Genomic DNA, 24900 nt, shown 5'->3' with positions numbered 1-24900 from the left:
CCAGTTTCCTCAGAGAGGGTTGGTGACGACAACTCCACTCTGGAATTAAAGTAGACTGGTAAATGTTTGAGAGGGAATGTGGCATGCCCGGGGACAATACAATGCCTTGGTGCCATGACGCAAACTTAGCACTGTGTAAAGACCTGAGGCCAACACAATGCTAAGTAACAACGTCTGACTGAAAGCACTGACAGTTTCCAAACGGCGTTTCGAGTTGAACTGAAAAGTATTTCGAACAATGTGAAGCGCCGGTCTCCAGATCAATAGAGGTGCTGGACAAGGCTTGCAGTGGTGGATGTAAGTGAGGTGTGGAGTGTGTGATCAATATCAGAGGGCCTGGTGGGGTCGCAGGGTCGCGGTGAGTTACGAAGCGGAGTGTCGTAGGGTCAGAAAAACATCTGCAGCCTGACAGAGGTGCTGTGACCCAGCAGACCTCTTCAACCCTCCCGCAAGCTAACTCAGGGCTAGATACTGCACCGCACACAGAAAATATATCATAGCTGACAGCTCTCACTCTCTTTCATTTTCATTCTCTCTCTCTCTCTCTCTCTCTCTCTCTCTCACTTACTTCTTTCTCTAAATCTAGAATATGTCTCCTTTTGATGCAAACCCATAGTGAGTGCAACCACCGGTGCAGACATGTTAGGTGCGCCGTGCGGTAATTGGGAATAATGTGTGCATAAATGCTGGGTTTGGATCGGCTCATGCAAATTACATGGTGGAGCAGTCTCTGCCAAAGGCAGGTTGAACACGGCTGTATCTGGCGGCAGGGAGGAAACTACCCCCATTTCATGTCGGCGCTGGCACGAGACCCAGCACAAAAAGGTTTCGTGTGAAACAAGAGGCCTGGCTTTGCCGCGGTAATTGCTTTGGCTGGAACCCGTGTGGGGCGTGCGAGACGGCGCTTTCAAGCCCGAGTTGGCCTTGCATCTCTAAATGCAAATTGATATATAATGTATATGTGCTAGCATGATATATGTGTATATGTGTGCATCCATGTTTGTGCATTTGCTTATGTGAACCTATATCAATCAATGTGTTTGTGTGTGTGAATGTGTAGGACGTTTTTTGCAATTTGAGCCAGTTTGAAGCATTTTTAATATGCGATTTGTGTCTGATTCCATCCAAATGGAATCTGTGCTGAGCCAGGAAGAGAGTCAGGAATATCACTGCACTTGTATGTGCTACGACAGAAGAGGAAAATGAAACTCCACTGATTATAGCCTGGGAGAGAGGGTTAGAGAGCAAAGAAATAGTTGGCCCACTTTAGGGTGACTGGAGGGAGGACGAGTCGGGGTCCGTCTGAAGGACACAGGACCTGGGGAAGCAGCAGCGGCTGCTCCTGCCAGACGAGGCTGCTGTCCAGCCTCCTTATCTACCTGCTTGGCACCCCTGACAGGACCTGGTCGCCTGCCACCTCCACTTTAGCCACCACCCCCTCACCCCCCTACACCAGCCCCATACCTCTCTACCCCAACCTCACCACACCTCACCTCCCCACTTCAGTCCTCTCCTCTCCTGATGGCTGTGTGGACGCTGATAAATGCCCTGGCTCTGGACAGCCGCGCCAATTGAATGTCACAAGTTTGAGCGGAGCACTTTCCCTTTCCGCTAACCACTTTCGTCTATGGGAAGGACGGCAACTTTAATGGATTTTCCACTTAGCTATCCCTCTGTGTGTGTGTGTGTGTGTGTGTGTGTGTGTGTGTGTGTGTGTGTGGGTGTGTCTGCGTGTGTATGTGTGCTTGATATCCCATCAGTTTGTGTTTAAAAGTATGAATGCACTTTAAGCAGGCAGTGATGAACAGCATGTTAGTAATCTACACGCGTTCAGGGAGCAAGTGTCAGTTTGTGAAAGTATGGGACGTGGGGGCCAAAGTGTGCTCAAGCGTGTGTGTGCTCGTGTGTGTGGGCACCCATGCATGAGCACTCAACACACTGCAGGGTGTTTAGAACAACACACAGCCGGCCACAAGGTGTCTTTTAAGCTGTACACACACGAATGCATGTCCTCATGCGCATATATGCAGTGCATGCCATGTTTACTTATAGAGTATTTGCCGGAGTTTATTTACAGCTTCATCTGTGTGTGATAACGAGTCTCTGTGTGTGTGTGTGTGTGTGTGTGTGTGTGTGTGTGTGTGTGTGTGCGTGCGTGCACGAAAGGGTGAGTATGAGGCATAACTCTCAGAACAGTCCAAGGTCACAGTGGAGAAACTTCCTGCTCGGGATGCTGCCTCCATCCTGGCGCGCTAGATTTCCCTGAAGTGCACGTCAAGGAGTGTGCCAGCCAAATTGATTGGAACGTGGAATGCATAACATTGGTCGTGATCGTTGCTCAATTCACAGTTTACCTTCTCTTGTTTTGTTGCTCCTCTCTTACCTCTAAGCTTCAGCCAAAGAAAATAACACAGATGTGCACAAATCATGTACAACCCTCCTCCGCCCCCCTTACACACACACACACACACACACACACACAAACACACACACACACACAAACACACACACACACACACACTCCTGATGTGCGTGAGAATGTGAAGTGGCAGTGCTCTCTAAAGGGATGTTTATGGCAGGATTTGCAAGTGAATGCCGGCGCATGAAACACTGGCACAGCCTGGCATGTCATCTGGAGGCCGCTGGATAAGATATCATTATGCACACGCACGCACACAGCACAGCACAACCCCCCCGCACACATACACACACACACACACACCCACACCCACAGACAGATACACCCCCCACACACACACACACACACACAAACACACACAGACAGATACACACCCACATACAAAAACATCCACAAGATCCGTGAGTGGAAAGAGGAGGGGGGGAGGAGTAACAGAAAAAAAATGTGTGGAGTGACAGCCACTTTCATAATCTCCCCAAAAAGAGATTAGATCTCAGAAATTGGCCTGGGGTCAACCGCTACGCCGGCGGGGGGGGGGGAGAAGAGAGGTCTCGTCACAGCCGTGTCACTTTCAGCCTATTAGGAGACGTGCTGTCTGGGGCTCTCTGAGGGAACTCCAGGGCTTGTTTAAAGGCTGGGCTAATTGTCTTTGTCCCGCTGTATTTGTAGGGATAATGTTGCCTGGCTCCGTGGCGACTGTTACCATTGGTAACATGAAGGCGAGCAGACTTCGTTGCAGGTGTTTTAAAAAGCTCTCTCCAGCTGCAGTCCACATTTCAGGGGGCAAGAGGGAGTAAGAGTGAGAGAGGGAGAGAGGGAGAGAGAGAAAGAGAGAGAGAATGAAAGACAGAGAAAATGAGAGAGGAGGAAGAGAGTCTAGACTTCCTCCCTCATTCACAGGATAGTGGAGGACAGCCACATCTAATCGTCCACCAATTTTGACACTCAACCTAGTGTGGTAGCTCTAAGTCTCTATATCCGATAATAGATACACTTATAGATGCACTCTGACAAAATTCTCAAAAAAGATAACCTCCTCTTTCTGTAGAGAAAAACTGTCCGAGTGAGCAGTTTTACTCACCAATTTAGAGCTGCTGGCCAAATTCCAAAAAGTCTGACTACAGGCTTAAAGTACCTCAAGGCAACATCAAGTCTGGCCCTGGTAAGCACTTTTTTTTGCCATACTGTTAGTGTTGTTCATGGGCCTTAGATGTAGTGGACCCAGGTTCAATTCTAGAGTATTTCTCTGGAGAGGTTGAGATAAGGTGAAAGACTGAGAGCGGAAAAGAACGAAGTGCCCATGCTGCACACATACGAAATCAGCCTCAGTGCAAAGTATCACCAGTAATCCTATGGGGCACTACCCATAAAATATAGAGTGGCTATTGGATGGCCTAATGGTTAAATCAGTAGACCAGTGATTTTGATATACGGAGGCTGGATAGGAAAGTTGCAGGATCGAAACTCAGCCAGACGGAGATTTTAGTAGTTGTCTTGTCCCTTTAAATTTATGTTTTATTTTAGCCAGTGAGGACATATTTCAGGAGCACAGGGCCCCGGGTGAAACTACACATTAGGCCACACTAGTTGTGAGTGTGTCATGTTGCAACTAAAAACATAGAGTTCAGCACCATGGACAGTGCATGAAAACACCATTAACGTCAGGACCATGGACAGCTTCAGACAGAAACAAAAACTTCAGACACTATGGACAGTTCAAGGCAACAATGTAAACTTCAGCATTAAATAGCATACATGGAATGGTGCCAAAAGTATGATCAAAAAGCAATGTCATTATCTCTCCAGCAGTCTTGACAGCCACTGCCCATTAACTTACCATTGGTGTATTACTAACATGTGCAGCATTATGCACTGGCCAGTGGGGGGGATATGAACTGTTCCACTCCTTGAATCCTATTCGATTACCGTGTCGCCCCAACTTGACCCTGCTAATCACGGTTAATATGCCTGACGCTCACAAACGATCCGGGCGGACAGGCATGATCTAACCCCATCATCGCCAATCAGCGGCAGGGAGAATGCTAATTGAGGCTAATGCAGACCTACTGTACACCATCATGTGTCTCGCATGTCCAGCTGGTTAGCCGACGACCTCCGACCTTGTGTCTGCCTTTGTTACCTGACAGGGGCTAGGCTTGGAACAACCGGTCTACAGCTTGGCCCCGGCGCTAGCTAGCGTTAGCCATAAAGTATGAAGCATTACCCATAAAGCGCTGCATCTTTTGCCTCTCCTGTCCAGTTGAGTCCCAACCTGAACAAGCCTTTTGTTTGAGCCATGGCAGTGTGGGCACATTTAAATCATCCCTGGACATGTTTTCTCATTCACTTTCACACGCCCTTTTGCCCGCTCCATATCTGCCTGTGGAGCCTGTCTGTGGATGATCTAAGGAACCTGTCCCCAGGCCCAGGCTCTTTGCCTGCCAACAATGGGGTCAGATGGGCCAGAAAAAAAGGACAAAGCTAGACACACACACTGTGCTCTCTCTCTCTATCTCTCTCTAATACACATATATGCAACATGCAGGAACACAGACACACATTCACATATCTATTTAAGAGACACATACACAGAAACACAGAGACACACACTGAGCAGAGGCTTCATGAAACTGAAGAACCATAGGCACAGCTATTCATTCAAATGTCAAAGATGATAGGCAAAAGATAAAAGCCATCCTCTTTATACGAAACATCTCTTTTTCTCTCTCTCTCTATCTCTCTCTCTCTCTCTCTCTCTCTCTCTCTCTCTCTCTCTCTCTCTCACACACACACACACACACACACACACACACACACACACACACACACACACACACACACACACACACACACACACACACACACACACACACAATTGTGATGTCTATTCTGTGGTTCCCTTTCATACTACTCTCTGGTCAGAGAACTCTTCTCCCTTTCCTCTCGGTTTCCAAGCCAGAGACGATGCTATGACTTCCCACTTGACTGCCTTCTCTTGCACTATTTCAATCTCTCTCCCTCTTCCTCCCTATCACCCTGCACTCTTTCAATCTCTCTTCAATCCCCTTTTCCCTCAGTTGTTGTTTTGTCACCTGTGACACTGGAGCAGTAATGCTGACGTTGGTGGTCATGAATGCTCCACTGGAACAAGGTATTGTGCGTTTTTTTCTGAATTTGCAACCACACAAAAAAAAAAAAATACCTTGTCACGCACAGACACGTGTTTGATGGCCAAAAATGTGTTTCTTTGTTGAAGCTGTTGAACTTTGTTGAAACCCTGTCGCAAAACAATGCAGTCGTGACTGAAAGTTCACGGTGCTGATCCAAATGATCTTCTGGCTTCACACCCAATTTCACCTTTGAATAACTGTCATTGTTTTATGATGTTTGTGCTCCACCAGAAGCTCCTAAATCAAAATAACGAGAGTAGGCTTTTATTCAACTCCTCATCCCCACAGCCGGCTCCACAGTACACCATAGGCACTCAATGTGGCCAGTTAAGCTCACAATGACTGCAATAAATTTGGAAATGAACAGGAGGAAACCAACCAAAAAATCCATCTCCCAAGCACACACCAACACAACCCCAAATAGCATTTGATTCTTTAACAGATCAGAGCTTGAGCCCTTTCAGACGCAGGAAGGTCTTCATCAGATACAGACACATCGCCTAAACAGAGCCATACACAAGGCTGCTGGTGTCCATAAAGGGAGATTTGTGTTTCTATAATCTGTAACAGTAGGGAAGTACAGAACCCGAGCACATAGAGTGATATGAAAGGCATTCTTCTATACAAGTAATCATGTATATATACTTATATACAAGTATAATGTGATCAAGAGGAAGTTAGATGGTCACAAGCCATGAAAAGAAGCCGAGCTGCTTGAATTTTTCCGCCAGGAGTAGCGTAAAGTAACCCAACAGCAATGTGAAAGACTGGTGGAGAGCATGCCAAAACACATGAAAGGTTAGTCCCCCAAATATTGATTTCTGAACTCTTCCTAGGTTAAAGCATTAGTATTGTGTAGTTAAAAAATGAATATGAACTTGTTTTCTTTGCATCATTCGAGATCTGAAGACACTGCATCAGTTTTGCTATTTTGACCAAACAATTACTATTTTAGTAAATAACCACACAAAATGAAACTGCTAGACTAACAAAAAGGGTGGGCAGATCCGGCCCCCTGAAGCCACCATGTGTGCATGGGCAGAGAGCATAGCATAAGCATTAGCTAGCCACTCTTTAGATATGTGCATGGGAAGAGAGCATAGCATAAGCATTAGCTAGCCACTCTTTAGATATGTGCATGGGAAGAGAGCATAGCATAAGCATTAGCTAGCCACTCTTTAGATTTGTGCATGGGAAGAGAGCATAGTATAAGCATTAGCTAACCACTCTTTAGATTTGTGCATGGACAGAGAGCATAGCATAAGCATTAGCTAGCCACTCTTTTGTAGGGGCTGGCTATGGTCTCCTCTGCCTGGGTAATTGAATTGCCTATTCATTTTATGGCTAGGTTCCAGAGCAGCGAACGACAGGGAAAAACGAAAAGGGGACAGAGGGAGAAAAAAATTAGAAAATGAAAGGAGGAGAGAGGAGCGAGGAACTAATAAAGCCAAAGAGGAGAGTCAGTTATAGGAAATATAAATATTAACTACTGTATGTGTGAAAGCATATTTAACAGCACGCACAGTGTCATTGATGTGAAAGAGCAGTCTGGTATAGCAGTCCTGACTTGCTTTGCCTGCAGTCATGTCCACAACCTAGCAGTGTTGTATACTTGTATACAAAATATTCAGATTGCTGCCTGCTATGACTTATCACCTTTCAAATATGCAGGTGTGATTAATGAAGCCAAAAAATGATTCAGGTGTGAATAATATTAAGTGATTGAATGGATGAGAGAGAGAGAGAGGGTAAGTAAGTACGTTTACTGCTTAAATGGTTATATTTGGGGCCAGGTGGGGTATTTCACATCTAAATGTCTGACAATAATATTTAGTTATTTTGTCATTTAAACACAATTTAGCACTAAAGGTCAGCAGAGCACCAGTTTTCTGAGCGCTAAATGAACAGTAAGTAGACATTTTCAACATTTAAAAGTGTGTGCTTGTGTTACTCGAAACCTTTGAAAGGACATAAACAAAAGTGCAGTGAATAGCAGATTAAGCATTAGTGGCATATAAACTGGGATCTCCAGTTTCATAACTAGAGAAGGACTGTTGGGCTTAAAGATGATTGTTGCTGCGGTAAATAATATGAAATAATATTCCGACATCCTATGAATAAACTGTATTGAAATCTGAGAAGAAAGCATTTTAAAAGACCCCTAATGACTTCCTCTTCTAATTAGCTTTCATCAACAATATATCACATTTTTTATCAGTTCTGAGTATAAATCCAGTACACATCTGACTTAAATATATGGCACAAAGTGGCACACTGGTTACAATTAAAATTAGAGGGGCTTAGCTGTGAATAAGATGCCCCCAAACCTGTGTGGACTCAATGTTCTTGTGCTTTAAAGTAATAGTATACAATTTGCCACTTTTTGAGGTATGTTTTTTATAGGCAACTAGTGTTGGCATCGTCTTTAAATTCATTTTTAGAGGTATACAGTCATGTGAAGGACATATTAACACGTCTGTCGTTCCCGCTGGCCACCCCGGCTAAGCACTATGTAATTCAATGGTTCGGGATCGGACCACCACCCCATGAAAACGTTGAAAAAGCTTTCACAGCATGACATACTAACTATAACGTCAAAAGACACCAGTAAAGCACGCTAGCAAGCTTTTACCAGTACCAGTTGTGCCTTCTAGTTTTAGACCAAAAATGCTGCTTTGACTTTCATGTTATGGATATTTACACAAGAGACGTTACAAGCATCCTAAGAGATTTGCAAGAGCTAATAGTTCTCCTAAACAGAGCAATAATTATCCATCCACGCTCATCACTAGTGGCAAATTGGTTTACCGGAATGGCGACAGGAATCAATAGACTAATTTGAACTCAATCAATAACAAAGATGAAATACTATTATGATGGGCACATTAGAAAATATTAAGCACTTCCATTATGACTAATGTTTACATCTATTTATTCAATTTTCGTGATGGTGAGCATGCAGGTACGTGTTTGCGAACACACAGAGACACACCGACACACACATACGCACTAGTTCACAGCACCATATATAACTGAACACCGCATGCAATGTATGCCAAACACAACCAACTCACACTGGTATACTCTTTTTGTAACATGTGCAAAATGTTGGAGTAGAAATGCATATAGTTCACAGTTAGTAACCCCACAACAGAGGGGGTTTATTCCGGTGAGATGAGAAAGCAACCATTTTGAATGTGTGTACCAGGAACTGTATGGTTAAGCTACTACTCCAGTGAAGGTTCAGGACTTAATCAGAATGAGCTAAATGAATACACAACCCAGATGAGGCGGAGGCGGTCTTGAGGAGGTATGGGTGAGGTGAGGGTGGGAGTGGGGTTTAAAAAACTCACCAAATTGTCGGCGGCTCCGACCCTTCCACTTCCAAGTAATCGTACTTTTCCTCTGTCTGGAAGTCTGTAAAAATGACGGAAATGGTGTCTCCCGGATCAGCAAGTATGGTCCACGTACAGTCCGCATTATTGTAATATTCACTCGGGAAATTGGGACTTGATATGATGCCACTTGAACCCCTCAGAGTATCACCACATGTGTCCTCAGCTGTCAATCAAAATGGAAAAACTTCTGTTAGGAATCGGGCTTCGACTACACAAAAGTATACAGCAGGAAATGACAGCTGAGCCTTTTTGCTTTAAAGATGGCCGCACAGTCTAGTCTGTGCTTGTATGTTTTGTTATTGTATACATTCCATTTACATGTATACAGCCATAGACACTTAGCGTGTGCCGGTCAAATTGGCTTTGAGGCTGCTGCACCAGACCTCTGTTTGCTGGTGAAATCCCTGCACATTAAGGGGCTTCTCTATTTATATTACCAGGCTTTTAAAATCATATTTCATTCAGCCTTTTTTTCCACCCCCTGTGCAGTAATGTGAAAACAGGGTTGGAATTGACTTGCCGATTTCCATTAATCCAGTATACACTGGAGTCAGATGGAACTGACTTTCGTTAGTCTTTTTTTCTCTGTGGCTCTTTTTTATGACGTTAGGGAGAGCTAGAGGCTTATTATGAGGCTCTCCAGGGCTAGAGGCCATCTCTCATTTGTGCCATCAGTTTTAATGGGCTCCACCAACATAAGGTTCTCGTGAGTAAGGCAAAAAAAAAAAAAGGTCCCAGCTGCATTTCCCAACAGACTCAGAGCTTTGCTCTTGTCTTGTCTATTTCAAGGTCTCCAATTCAATCTGAGAGAGCAATCTCTTTATTTTCCTTTTGAATTTTCTTTAATTAATTGTAATGATTTTCAGATTTTGGATACATCAGGATAATGTACAGATAAAGACACATGGACTAGTCTGTGCACACATGATAAATTATATACATATAATTTATACAACTCAGCATACGTCCATATGTACATGCAGTCGCATGGTATTGTGCACAGTACCTGCAGACATGTACATAGGGCATATTCTGTAGAAAATGTTAAGTGTTTCTCACAAGTGAGAATCACTTTAGTGTAAGACTAAGACATACCATTGAACGTTCAGAAACAGTAAACAGGAATATACATTATACACACAGACACACATTTAGAAACCCACATTGACATGAGCCTTTGCAGGGGTCATGCCAATGTGATAAAGATTTGACAGTAGACATAAAATGTACTCACAAGAGAATACAGTAAGAACACATGCACAAGCATCCACAGGAACTCACACGACACACACACAAACACACATACACACACACACACATGCTGTTTCATTCTTTCACCCACCACACACACACACACACAAAGTTTCACGTAGCAAAATATCAGCAAGCACCATCTCGATGACTATTAACCCTTGGTAGCTTCTACTCTAGTGTGAACATGAGCTAGTCCTGGTTTAAAGGCTGATTTGATTATGCACTCTAATGACATGCTTAAAAAAATATGTCCCTGGAAGTCAAACCATTTGTAGTCACAATATCGATACAATCAATATAAACACATGGGATGGCTAATGTCACTGAGCACGTGATTGGCAGACCCATAAAAATTCCATTAAGTAAAACGCACAAAAACCAGAACGTGGGGGGGGGGGGGGGGGGGGGGGGGAACGAGTGGGATGGAGGGTACAAGGGCTGTTAGCGTGAACATTAGCGCCCCTTTCTCTGTTCTCTGGAGACCGATGGTTTCTATTTGTTCACTGTACATTCTAGCATGAGGCTGTGTTCACCTGACCCGAATTCCTGAGCAGTGAAACCGAAACGCAATTTAATCCTGATGTGCCTCAGAAAAAGAACAGAAACCCTAACATGCTTTGATGAGTATGCAAACACCAGTAGCTTTATGCTTTGTGCTAATGGCTAAAGCTACGCGATAAACACGAGAACAGTGTGTCTGTTATTGAGCGATGAACATTGAGTGGAGAATATTTCATTGTGTGTAACAAATTGACACAACAAAGAGAGCAAAAAATGCCCTTAGCACTAACAGAATTGCTGATGTGCCATTTGGCTTCTTTTAGGAGGAACGTCTCCTCCCCAAAAAAGCCTGCGCGAACGCTAAGGCGTTTAGCTGAGCTACATTAATTGTGACAGCACTATCAAGTCACACACTCACATTATAATACATTGACTCTCAAGTGATGTCCGACCACTGATAAGTCGGGGAAAGGGGAGGAAGACACTGATTTTGCTCGATCCACCGGCTAGCTCAGCCTTGACATAAGCATTGTAATGCAGCGCCACACGTCTTGTGGACTATGATAAATTCCCTTTAGGAAACATTCTTGTCAGTCATTTGTAAATCAATTCTGCATTTCCATGTTCCTGGTAGGGGTGGCAAAGCCCCAAGAGGAGACCGTACTACCAGCCTCAGCATTCCACTGAAACCCTGAATAATAATCATCAAAACGAGAGAAGAAGGGGGGAGGGGAGAAGGAGAGAGAGAGAGAGAGAGAGAGAGAGAGAGAGACAGAGAAAGAGAGAGAGAGAGGGAGAGAGAGAGACAGAAAAGATAGAGAGAGAGAGAGAGATAGAGTGAGAGAGAAGAGAGAGAGAGAGATATAGAAAGAGAGCAAGAGGAGTGGAAACATTCTGTGGTTGGGTGGGGTGGCCAAAAACAAAAGCTAATCAGCAAAATGTCAGCAAAGATGCTGTGGTGTATGTGAGAGCAACTAACTTATGCCAGGGACACAAAGCACCTCTGCATAGGTTAACAGAGCCACTCACACACACACACTCTCTCTAACACACACACACACACACACACACACACACACACACACACACAAACAGAGTAGCCTAGTTCTATGCCTTATCGACAGCAACATATGGCTTGGTAAACCAAGTGCTTTAAGGGAGGAAGCTGGGATGTGAGGCTCCCCTGGTTTAAACACACACATGGTCGTTTACGTGTGTGTTTGTTTGTGTGTGTGTGTGTGTGTGTGTGTGTGTGTGTGTGTGTGTGTGTGTGTGTGTGTGTGTGTGTGTGTGTGTGTGTGTGTGTGTGTGTGTGTGTGTGTGTGTGTGACATGCCAACAGTAATGGAGGGCAGAGGACCTGTCATGGCTGTCACATAACAATCAGAAGCAGCCTTGGGGAAGGGCCAGAGCTGCACACAGCAGGCCTAAGGTACCTGTCAGTCACCCTGCTGACATGCTAAACGATGGACCCCTCAAGATACACTTGCTGCAGGAAATGATAAGAATGGAATAAAAACTAATTTCATTTTTGTTTTGTGTGCTTTGTATTTTTTCTCTCTCTTTAAGATTTAAATCCTATCAAAAGTATAAACACAAAAAAGTAATTCTGTGACAGACAGTGAGTGGATCATGCTGGTCTTATTTGTATTTATTTATTTACTTTTTAATCCATACGCTTCAGGCAAATTAAGTGGGGATTTTATGGAATGTTATCAGAGTAATTGCAGTGCTGTCCTCGAAATTAAATTACCAGTATCGGACAAAGAGGGTCCCCTAAATTCATGTGCAAGAGTAATCAGTAAAGTGAGGAGGGGGCAGTAGTCAGACGTCAGGATCCATAAAATATGACTCTTAGCTGAATTGAAGAAAACCATTAGTCCTTTTTTTCACAAACAGTGATGGTAGGGCTCAGACATCATCTGAGCAGTGGGCCAGTGTAATTGGTGGGCGTGGTAGGAATTACTGAGAGAGGGACATTTTTTTGGGGATAGACAGACCAGAATGGACGTAATTTCAATCTTATGCTTATCAAATCAAGAATAAAGTTGCTTTTATTGTAGAGCAATTAAGAAGCAATTTACAATTAAAAGAGACTTGAGAAACAATGATTACTAGCTTTGATGTAGTTTACCTTCTAATACAATTTCATCTGTAATAATACTGGTATGTGTTATTGTATTTTTATTTTTAACAGTGCCCACTGAGAAATTTAAATCACAATCTTCTGTCATGTCAACGGATACTATGTTTATTTAATCATTTTTCACATTCACGTGTTGAGCTTGCCTCTCGAGCAATTTGGGCAGGACCTCTGTGTGTGTGTGTGTGTGTGTGTGTGTGTGTGTGTGTGTGTGTGTGTGTGTGTGTGTGTGTGTCTGTGTGTGTGTCTGTGTGTGTGTGCGCACGCATGTTTGCACGTGTGTGTGTTTGTGTGTGTGGGAAATGAAGGAGGTGAAATCTAAGCTGTGCTGAAATGGTGCCCAGTCCCTGTGATGTGACGTGACGGAGGGTGATTGAGAGGCATTGAGCAACGCTGGGGGGACTCAGGACTAATCCAGTCATTTGAAAAAAGGAGGGAGGATGAAAATTGGGGAGACGACAGAAAGCCCTGGAGATGTTTGGCTGGAGAGGATGCATGTGAGAGTGAGTGTGTGTGTGTGTGTGTGTGTGTGTGTGTGTGTGTGTGTGTGTGTGTGTGTTTGTTTGTGTGTGTGTGTGTATGCCTGTGTGAATCCCTCTTGAAGGAAGAGGGTTAGTGATCCGACTACTAATCTATCCCAGAGCTGAGCTGAGCAGTGGGAAATGTAAAGGGTGTATTTTTTTTCTTCTTGAGGGGGAGGAGGGTGAGAGTCCAAGGTGGGGAATACTCTTTAAAAGTGTAAAAAAAAGGCATCTGTTGGACAGATACAATATTGGTGCAGACTATGGGGGTGGGGGGGTGGTGAGGGTTCCAGAAAAGCAGGCGGCCAGATCAAAGGCCCTTTGAATGCCTCTGGAGGAGAGGTCTTTCAGTCCAACACAATGGCTTGGCTGTGGATCACAAACACACACATACACACACACACACACACACACACACACACACACACACACACAGAAATATAGGGTAGAGAGCCTTTATGACGAGTGCCTTCACAATCTTTGGCCCTGCGCCTCGAATATGTCCACTGTGGTGGGTCGCACTGCCGATTGTTCCCCGGATGTTTCTCGGGGACTAAGGTCACAGTCAGAGTGACACACTCGGTCTGGTACATCCAGACCCTCCAGGAAACAAGGATCCTTATCCAAAAACAACCATTAAGGGATCGATGCTGACTCGCCACCAGGCAAGACATGACTCCACTGCCAACCCAGTGCAGCACGCGGAAGCACAAGCCAAGAGTCCATATTTGTGGTTTCTGAAAACCACAAACACTTAGATTCAATTTCAGTGCGATGATAATGATCATTTAGTAAATATTGCTCCCTCTCCCATTTTTTTTCCATCAGTCATTAGAAATTACTGGCTGAACGGCTGAGGTGTTTGGCCTTAAACAAGCATGGTATTGGAGCGGTTGACCTCAATTTAGAGCTGATTTTACCAGATGCCATACCAATAAACCCAGGCAGCTGTTCCCATCACTAAAAAAATGGTTGACATTTGGCCCAATTAGGAATTATTGAGGCAGTGGAGGAGTCTAAATGAGCTATAACTGGAAACAAACAAGGATACAGCACACCGCAGCTGGAGCTGACCCGAGCAGAGATGGACTCCATTCGTCCGCCGTCTCAGGCGCGGAGACCTCACAAGCTCATGGTACTCCGCTCAGTGCCCTCGTGATCCTCGTGGCCTTCTATTGATTATTTAAAAAATAAATACAAATCTGTTCTTCCTTTCGGGTCAGCGGTGTAGAGGGAAATAAATGCACATGTCGTTGAGAAATCTTGTCCCCAGGGAGGGGAGTATGTGAGTATGAGTGTGTGTGTGTGTGTGTGAGAGAGTGTGTGTGTGTGTGTGTGTGGGGGGGGGTTTGCAGCAGGCAGTCTTGAGGCTGATTTGTCAAGCGTTATTCCATTACGGTGGTCATGAATATGTTTCTGTTTGTTCAGCGATCGTGTCCTCACAGCAATTACTACATCTGTCTCTCACCCCCCACAAGAAGTAGGTGAAATATGACCTGCCTTGCAGGAAAGTTTGTTGGTAAATTTTTGTACTCTTTTCTTTTTTACCTTTTTAGATGAAATATAAATATGTCAGGGGGAGAGAGAGAGAGAAGATGCAGGAGGATGAAGGGGAGTTGATTGCCTAGTCTCAGGTGGGTGCTCCACCGAGCGATGGTAAACCCCCCACCACAGCCACCAAGTAAGTGTTGCCACGCCCGTTCGCGGCAGAGGGGCTGCAAATGTCACTGCTGACAACTCTAACAAATGCTCACATGAAAAGGCATTTTTATGCTTGGGAGCTTGCTGGGACACAAACACATTCTAACTTCTCTTCTCCACAGAGAGTGCTTCTGGCAAAATCAATGATTATGATGCGAGTAGCCAGAAAGGAGAAGTTGTGCACTGATGCAGTGAAATGAGTTTGTGTAAGGAAGCAGAGTCGTACGTATAGGTTTGTTGAGTTGGGGCTGGTTCCTATGTTATTTGTGTGTGTGTGTGTGTGTGTGTGTATGTGTGTTTGTGTGTGTGTGTGTGTGTGTGTGTGTGTGTGTGTGTGTGTGTGTGTGTGTGTGTGTGTGTTTTTTGTATGTGTGTATTTGTATAATGACTGCAAAAATATTCAGAAATGTAGTTTTTTCTAGAGCTTCAAAAAAGAGTACTGCACAGGCCTTCCAGAAATGTCCAGCCACGATCGAGCAATAGGTCTGTCAGTGAGTTTGAAAGACGCAAAAATAACAACAACAACAATAGAAAAACCAAACTAGAGAGCAGCACCTGAGCAGTCTGTAGAGCCCGTAGCCCCTCGCAACAAACTGCCAGGCAGCACATAGTGGACGTCCACTTACATCAATGTCAGGCCTTTGCAGGGGAGCCATGGCGGAACAGTGATACAAATGTGAGGACAGGGACGGTGAGTCCAGGGCCAAATCGCCCCGCTCCCGCCCGCCCGCTCCATTCATCACATGGCTGCTTGGGGGATCTGCCACAAATGCTTCATGTCAAAACAAAGTCGACCAAGACCGGCCGTAATGACTCCGGCGCGCCGCGGTCTCCCAGAGCTGACCGCTAAGCCATGCATTAAAGCTAGCGCTGCGCGTGAGAGGGAGCCAACTGCTCATTTATTTCACGTAATGGGAATGCTGGGGTGGGCCGTGGCAATGATGACATGATCTAGGGGGCAGGGGGAGGGGGGAGGAGATTTGGAGCGCGGCAGCAGGTTCCCGTTCGCATTCATCTGTGACAGGGCTGTGACATTTTTTTTGGGGGGGTTGCTGTCCCGTCCCGATTGAGGACTGGGGGTGGGAGTCGAGGGGTGAAGGGGAGATGGTTATGGAATTAGCAGCTCCATATTTTATGAGAGTGACTCTTTTGTTTGGGGATTTTTCTCACCCTGAAGGCAGTGTCTGATACAAAAGAGGGAAAAAAAGGAAACTGAGAGCTGAGTAATCACTCTGGAATAATTCCTAAATGAGGAAAAGGGCTGGGCTCAGCAGGCTTCTGAGGAGTCTGTGGTTTGGAGGCTGCCTTGCCCCCCCTGCCTTGCCCCCACCCCCCCCTTCGTAATAACATCATCAGTGCTTAAACTATGCAACAGGGGAGGCAGTGGCCTTGCTATTGATAATCAACAAACGCGACGCACATACAATTTAATCGAGTTAATCCACTAAAGAGCAGCGCCATCATTTCACCCCGCAACCCCCCCCCCCCCCCACCAGGGCCTCTAAAAAAATACCAAAATGCCTGGCGGTGTGTCAACGGAGCACAGTCACGCACACTTGAGAGCGCGTGGTGTCAATCAGTACACTAGAGGTGGCTCAGGAACTTGGATAGAGGGGTAGTAAGGAATGGGGAGGTGGAGGGGGGTGGGGGTTGAGTCTCTTCATGCAGGCACCAGTTAACTGCTGATTATCATATCGCGCACTGTTATGGAGTTACCAATCCAGTGCAATTAAAGGCTAGAGAGTCTCAGCACTTAGTCCAGATGACAGTAACATTTGCTTTGCCAGTGGTCCTTAAGCCTGCGGGAAAGAGAGAGGGAGAGGAAGATATTGAGAAAGGGAAAGAGGAAGGGAAAGAGGGAGGATGGGAAAAAATTTTCCTCCTCCTCCTTGCCCTCCTTATCTTCCTATGTCGTAGTTGACTTGTTTAGCCTTACTACGTTGATATTGATGTTATTATTATCTCCGACCTGAATCGCTAAGTACGTTTATGACACTTAGGTGACGCTTATTTTTTGCCATGTTATCCATCAGTGTTGTAAAAGATATTTGATGAAGTAAATCGGGTTAAACTGAACCTAATCAGTATCTCTTGACCACCCCTCGCGAGACAACTGCACTTAGTGACAACAGCCGACTCCGTCTACGATTTAACCCCTCATCAATCTCGAAGCTTGGGGAAAAAGGAGAGGATGAGAGAAAAAAAGCTGATCCCCTTCCAACATCTGCTAATTAGCACACTTAATTACGAGCTTAGCCCTGGCCGTCAGGAGCACAATCCATCCTGCAGTAAAGTAATTAAAAGACACAGCAAATATTCACAGTCACCTCGTCGAGTGAGTGGGGTACCAGCTGAACAGGGCTATCAAAAAAAGGCCAATCCTTTTCCACGGCCGGTAGAAAGGTAGGTGTTGTTCATTAAACAGACATAGGAAGAACAGAGTGTTTAAATAAGGCTCCGTATCACCATTAATGTTGTGCAGTTAAATCAGCAGGCTTTATACTATAACCCTCAAAGTAGACACAACGTGACAAAAAAGAAATAGCTTCAAAATGATAGATTGATTACCGAAAAAGAGATGACATTAAATGTCATTATGTTTTAAGGTCAATCTATAAAATGATATATTGATGTTTAATGTCAGGAGGGTGTTATGGAATGAATGATGGAATTAAAAAATGTTTTGCTTGCTACACACAATGGACAACTCCAAAAAAATACCAAAATAGTATGAACTATGGAGGCAGAAGACGAACTTAGAAGAACCTCCAGTCCGCTTTTTCAATCCTTATGGTCTTTTACAAACCTCAGCCAGGCAAAGTACAACGTTGTCCCGGAAGAAAAACTTGCTTCCTTTTGCTCTGACAATGTTCCCCAACTCTGAGAAGTGTTTTTTCCAGCAGGGCAATGCTCCATGCCACACAGCCAGGCCAGTAAAGGTGTGGATGGAGTACCACCAGATCAGGACCCTGTCATGGCCAGCCCAATTTCGAGACCTGAATCCCATAAAAAAAACTCTGAAATGTGATCAAGAGGAAGATGGATGGTCACAAGCCATGAAAAGAAGCCGAGCTGCTTGAATTCTTGCGCCAGGAGTAGCATAAAGTCACCCAACGGCAATGTGAAAGACTGGTGGAGAGCATGCCAAGACACATGAAAGTTGTGATTTTAAATCAAGGTTATTCCACCAAATATTGATTTCTGAACTCTTCCTAAGTGTAAGCATTAGTATTGTGTAGTTTAAAAATGAATATGAGCTTGTTTTCTTTGCATTATTCGAGATCTGAAGACACTGCATCATTTTTGCTATTTTGACCAATTGTCATTTTTCTGCAAATAAATGATCTAAATGACAATATTTTTATTTGAAATTTGGTAGGAATGTTGCCAGTAGGTTATAAAATAAAACAAAAATGTACATTTTACTTTAACACATACCAATCAATAGTAAAACCAGAGAAACTGATAATTTTGAAGTGGTCTCTTAATTTTTTCCGCGGCTGTATAACTCTGTCTGATTAGATTAATGATTCTGTGTGATCTGATTCATGATTGATGACTGATCTGCTCACTGTTTGTCTAGTCACCCCATAATATTAAGACCAAATTAATTAAAACACTTTAGTACATCAGAATCAATCCAAAAAGTGTCTCCATTATTTTGGGTCAGTATACATACATTCATATGCACTCATTTTATACAGAATAGCCAAAGAACATTTTGGCTTGATGGCAGCACATGGAATGCCGTGATTATAAAAAAAATGCCACCTTGACTTGGCTTAAAATACTTCTCAAACTCTCTTTGACTCTCTACTGACAATCTCCATCATTCTCTTGGGCATGATCTAAATCCAAATCTAAATGAGTGGGTTTGGGAAGACGGTGGGATCATGGACAAGTAATAATGCTGTTGTTGGGCCCGGCCATCCATCCATCTGTCAGTGGGGGCTGACAGGGTCTGTTGGTCACGGACGGAAAGCCGCGAGGCTCACTCTGTGACGACCCCCAGGGCTAATGAGGAATAAAGAAATGAGGTCAGACGTGATTTTCTCGGTAAGTCGCGCAGTGATGGATTGCCTCACGCTCGAGACTGGGGATGTTTGACACAAGCTGTTATTGAACCATCGACTCGAACCCACTAAATCACACAACACTAGTCACCTGAAAACCTCCTAAGCCAAAAGGACAGGGTAATGACAGTGGTACATGTGTAGCCAAAAAACCCAGAAGAAACCGATAACAGATAACGTATTTAGTGCGTCTACATGAAGTTGACGACCACATTAAGTCAATGCAAGCTTAAGATGTTACGTCTTGTGCTGCAGGAAACAAGCGGGCGGCAGTGAAGGAACAATGCAACAGAGGGGGCCTGACGGTGCCTCTCAAATGACAAGACCAATTACCAAGTGGAGTACGCCTCTAACAAGGCTGCAAATGACTGCACATCACTACCGCACAAGGCTGCTGGATCTGGAGCACCTATCCAACGCCTGGCACAGTCACCCTCAACTCCTCCAATGACTACATTTGGCAGAAGCAATTCAAACCGAAAGTAATTCATGGTCACCGTTAGATATTTCAATGCAGGTTACTAATCCCATTGTTTCAATGCCCTTGATTTGTCTTTGTCTCTGGATTTCACAATCATTCTTAGTCGTTTTTTGGGGGGTTTTGTTGGCATTCCTTTGTTTGTGCTTGGGGCTTAGCGTCTTCACGAAGCGCAGCTTTATGACAACATCAGTGCCAAGCTAATCAGAGTTTGCATCTTTTATTGCCATGCCCGTGTTATCGTTGTCGGCACATGCGTCTAAATATGCTTTTGATTAATGACGTCGATAAGTGAAGGAGAAAATGGAGCAGTTGGTGAACAAGTCTGTCACGCGTGCAGATCCTATGGATATGTTTGTTTATCGACATTAGTGAAACTTGAACGCAGTGTGTGTAGTGCGAAGCCAACATCGGTCTTATCACTGTTGCTTCGGAGGACCTTCTTTTAGCAGCTGACTCTTTCCACATCTGTAAATAAAGGACCACAAGAGGGGTCAGTTTTGTGAACTGCAATTCTGATGGCTCTCCTGCACTCCACACATGTATGCATTTTCCCCTTAATTAGTACTTTCAAAGGTATAATCAGCTGAACCCGACATACAGTGCAAAATTGAGCAGCTCTCTTCGGAAGTGGGGGCTATTATTGCGATCCAAATACTCCCTTGTCTCACTCACTGTTCGATACATAACTCTCATTTTATCGCTGGGAATGAGAACGTCTCTCTGACACTGAGCGGCAGGTACATGTTCTAATGATTACAATCAGTGGTAAGCCGCTGCAAAGCTCGGCGGCCAGTCGAGGAGATATCAATGCCAAGTCCGACATTTTTTTTTTGTTGAGGGCGCGCCTGTCAGTGCGCTGAGTGTGGCGCGACATGCCAATGCCGAGGCTTTATTCCATCAGTGCCAGGGGCTGTTTCCGAGGAGGAGCGGCCCACTCCATCTCGTAGCGGGGGGCTGCCGGCTGGAGCTACGGGGGAACAGCTGCCACGGCTCAAGAAATATGGGCTGGTGTACTATACAAGTAATGCAAGCAGTGTGTGTGTGTGTGTGTGTGTGTGTGTGTGTGTGTGTGTGTGTGTTTGTTTACACACTCTTCGTAGGTGATATCAATAAATGTCTGCGGATAGTCTTTGAGGAACTGTGTTTGAGTGTGTATATGTGTGTGTGTGTGTGTGGGAGGGTCTGTGGGTCTGTGTGTACAAATTTGTGTATGTTTTATACATGACTGAATTCTATAAATGTGATTTTCAGTAAATTAATCTCTGGTTTCTATAAATGTCTGCTGCATTTGAGTATATGTCTGATTGTGTGTGTGTGTGTGTGTGTGTGTGTGTGGGGGGGTATGCATGAGAGAGGGAGAGATAGCATGCAAGCGTGTTGAGGGAAGAGAGAGAGAGAGTAGCAGCATCTGACATGACTTTACCGAGGCACTCATCCAATTAGTTTCCCTTTCTATAAATCAGCAGCCAGGGTCTGTACAGGTCAAACCCTGTCAACAGCAAATATGAGCGGCTTTAATTGTCGGAGGAGGAGGGGAGATGACTCTAGTCTCACACAGGCATGAGCAAGGCCAGGCGTGAGCAATGGCACAAAACCATAAAATGGCAGAAGTAGCACACACAAAAACTATACCCGCCAAAGGCTAAGGATTCGCTCTATGGGGCTTTACATCCGAGCAGACAGGACCATAACACACCTGAAGAGGGAAGTGTGTTTACCGCCTGTGATATGATTGGCACACCTGCCACAGCGTGATGTCAACACGGCGAAGATGTTCCTGTATGTGTTTGTTTCATACAATGCAGCGGTCGTAGGCTACTGCAAAGCGCAATGTCAGACTCCATGTGAAAACAGCATGTGACAGCCAGTGGCACTTCCAGAGCGTATCTGCCTGCTTTGTGCCCCTCTCTCTGCCCTCCTGCTGACGGTTCCTTAACCCCGCGAGTGTGTGTGTGTGTGTGTGTGTGTGTGTGTGTGTGTGTGTGTGTGTGTGTGTGTGCTGTGCGCCCTCCTCGCCGTGCTCCAGCATTCTCTACCTGCCAAAACTGGGGCGATGAGAAGCGATGATGCGCTCCTGTTCTTTTATCACCGCATCAGGTGACCCCCACCAACAACCCTCCCAACAACACACACACACACACACACACACACAGACACAGACACACACACACACACACACACACACACACACACACACACACACAGTCTGCTGTATGTGTGTCCTGTGCCTGTCGGATCACATCTCCAGCTCTCTGGTGCTGAGCTACATCCTCACACATTAAAAGATCCCCTCACATGAAAGGGCTGTCTGTCACAATAGTAGGGGGAGCCTGTGTGTGTGTGTGTGTGTGTGTGTGTGTGTGTGTGTGTGTGTGTGTGTGTGTGTGTGTGTGTGTGTGTGCACGTGCGTGTTGGTGTGAGTGTATGAGTGGGTGGGTGGGTGTTCTCTGGTGCCTGTTTCTCCCTTAAAGCTTCTGGCATTTGGATGCTTTGGGATTTGTTTCTTTTTTATGTGTGTGTGTGTGTGTGTGTGTGTGTGTGCGGAGATAGAACAGAGCAGAGGGCCACTGAGTGTGGTTTGTAATAGCCTTTTTTATCTAGCGGTATTTGAAGGTGCCAGTGGTCTGGTATTACATCAGTGACCTAAGAATATTAACAGATATGGTTTGACAGGTAATGAAATGCGAGAATGATGAATCTCAGCTAGAATTAGAATATTTGGCTCACAGCATGAAAGGCGATCATGACAGACGCGGTGATCAAGTGCAGACGGGATCATTTTTCCCTTAAAAGATAATGCGGGGCTACTGTGCCTGTGTTGTGAAATTGAATTTCGGAATATGAAAAGAGACAGAGCGAAGGAGCAGGGGAAACAGAGAGGAGGTGGGAGGAGATAGGGAGGGAAGGAGAGGAGAGAAGAGAGACAAAGGGACAGAGACGCTGAGGAGACACAGACACAAAGACAAATAAACAAAGATAACCATGCTCACTTAAGGGCCAAGTGCAGAGAGACATGTTGTTTTCCCACAGCAAGGTGACATGACCACCAATCCCTTCTAGAACACCCTCATTGCCCTTTCCCCCCCCATCTCTCTCCCTCTCTCTCTTTCCCTCTCTCTCTCTGTGTCTCCCTCTCTCTTTCACTATGTTCTAGTTGCTTGGGAGTACTGTGACAAGCCGGCTTTGTCTTCTTGCTCTTCCATGGTCTATTATCTCACTGTCTTCACTCCCCCACCCCTATCCCCACACCCAGTCCCCCTTTTGTGCCCACACATGTGTGGGTCCAGGAGATATCTGCTTCAGCCGTCTGTTCCTGGCACTCGCCGGCCCGGCCGGCTGCCTGCCCGAAGACGTTGAGGCACGTCTCGCTGTTGTCCCTCTCAGAGGGCGCCGACTGGCAAGCTGTTTGCCTCCCTGTCGCATTCGCCGCTGTTAGCTTCAGGGTGATTCTCTTTGTGTCTTATCTCCTGGCAGGCTGTCCGGTGAAGGTATGGCGCCCCCGAATATTGCCAGGGTAGCGGCTGTGACAAACAAAACTGGCTACAGAGTGCCGGTGCCATGTTGTGGGGAAAAGGAGGAGGTGTGCATGTGTGTGTGTTTGTAGTGTGTGTGTGTGTGTGTGTGTGTGTGTGTCTGTGTGAGGACTGTCAAAGTGGCATTGTTTCAAGAATACCATTGAGCCAGTTTCACAATGCCTTAATCCTCCTGCTAAATGCTAGCATGTCCCTCTCTTCACACATTCCTCAGTAGCAGCTCTGCATCATGGTACTCGTGCCCTGAGGCTAACCCACAATCAGTGAGGGCAAATACAGCCTTAGGATTTATCACTGTCTGCCAGTCGCCATGCTTCCACTCTAATTGTAGACATGCATATACTAAGACACATAAGACAATACAAGTACATGTGGGGTTTTTAGACACGGCATGAGACACATATTTCTGACTACACTCTAATGGTCACCTTCCTCTATCTGTCCGTCTGTCTTCGCGTGACTGTCTGTAGTCAGACATTATTTCCCAGCCTCCAGCTGCCACATCAATCGCTGGGCTCATATCAGAGGACTAGTCTATCCAGCAATGACTTTCATTATGGCCTTTCTTTCATTTTTATTACTGTCCTTTTTCCTTCTCCCCCCTACCCCCCCACTCTGCCGCCCTTCACAATTCCTTCTGACTATGCTGTGCAGAGAATATACCTGCCAGGCTGACACCTCCGATTTCTGATAGAGGCTCCAATAAACTGTCACAAGCCCACGAGTCAAACTTTTTGATGGCCAACGCGGCAATTAGTGTCAAGCAAAAGACTGGAACCTGGATGTGAAGAACATCAACATGCCCTACAATTTATTTCATATTTCTTTCACTCATTTTTTTCTACCCCCTATTTCTGCCTCTCTTTGTCTATCCTCTATTTTGCAAATACATTTTGGCTGTGGGACTGAAAAAACCCACCCAGTCTCTCTGAGCAGAAACCGTATGGTTGAGTCGTTTCCCCACATCTGTGTGTGTCGATACCAGGGGAGCTGACCGACACTGACAGGCTTGATGTAACTCGGCTTTGGAGGTCCGTACATAGGGACCAAGGGGGCGAAGAGAGGCTGTCATCAAAGGCAGTATCAAACATCCCGGGCTAACGTCGGATTACATGCGCAGCAGAGATTGCCTTTGGCATCTGCTGCACGCGCCGACCGCCATTGTGCGCTGCACTTCGGAAAATCAATACTTTTACACAGTGTAATTTGCATCAAAAGCTCATTAACGTTTAATCAACGCAGAGACAGTCATGCATATGCTTTTAGTTTTCAGCGATGTGCGCCCCATCCTTTCAAGTGTGACAGCATATTAGCATACCTGCGAATACGCCAGGCAATTCTAACGTATAAATTGGAAAATAAATAAATTGCCCCTGATCAGTTTATAGAGAACCACAGAATTAATGACAGGGCAGGGTAACACCAGACACAGAATGGCCAGTGGGCTCGCTCAGTAATCAAGATGCAATAACAGCTGATTATATAAATGTATTTGGTGACATCAAAACTATTTTCTCTCTGTGTTCTGTATGCGTGTGTACTCTCTCTCCCTCTCTTTCTCTCTCGCTCTCTCTCTGTGTTCTGTTGTTTCTCCTAAGGGGCCAAAGCCTAAAGCCTTTTACTTCTCACAGCAGGTCTTTGTAAAAATAAAAAGGGAAATAAGTCTAATGCAGAGAAAACTAGGCTAGGTTTGTTTATTAGATAGTG

General features: G+C 45.2%; 1 protein-coding gene across 1 annotated transcript in view; it reads right to left on the bottom strand.

The window, feature by feature from the left end:
* csmd3b (CUB and Sushi multiple domains 3b) overlaps window positions 1-24900 on the bottom strand; it is a gene marked incomplete at its 3' end in the record, with an annotated part of 385413 nt that overhangs the window by 223314 nt on the left and 137199 nt on the right. Inside the window, exon 5 of the mRNA XM_080837924.1 lies at window positions 8943-9150. Coding sequence (XP_080694050.1) covers window positions 8943-9150 — 208 coding nt within the window. The remainder of the gene's footprint in view (window positions 1-8942; window positions 9151-24900) is intronic.

Source organism: Sprattus sprattus (assembly GCF_963457725.1).
Source record: "Sprattus sprattus genome assembly, chromosome: 4".
Lineage (NCBI taxonomy): Eukaryota > Metazoa > Chordata > Actinopteri > Clupeiformes > Clupeidae > Sprattus > Sprattus sprattus.
The sequence above is the reverse complement of the archived record's forward strand: the minus strand, read 5'-3'. Positions and strand labels throughout refer to the sequence as shown.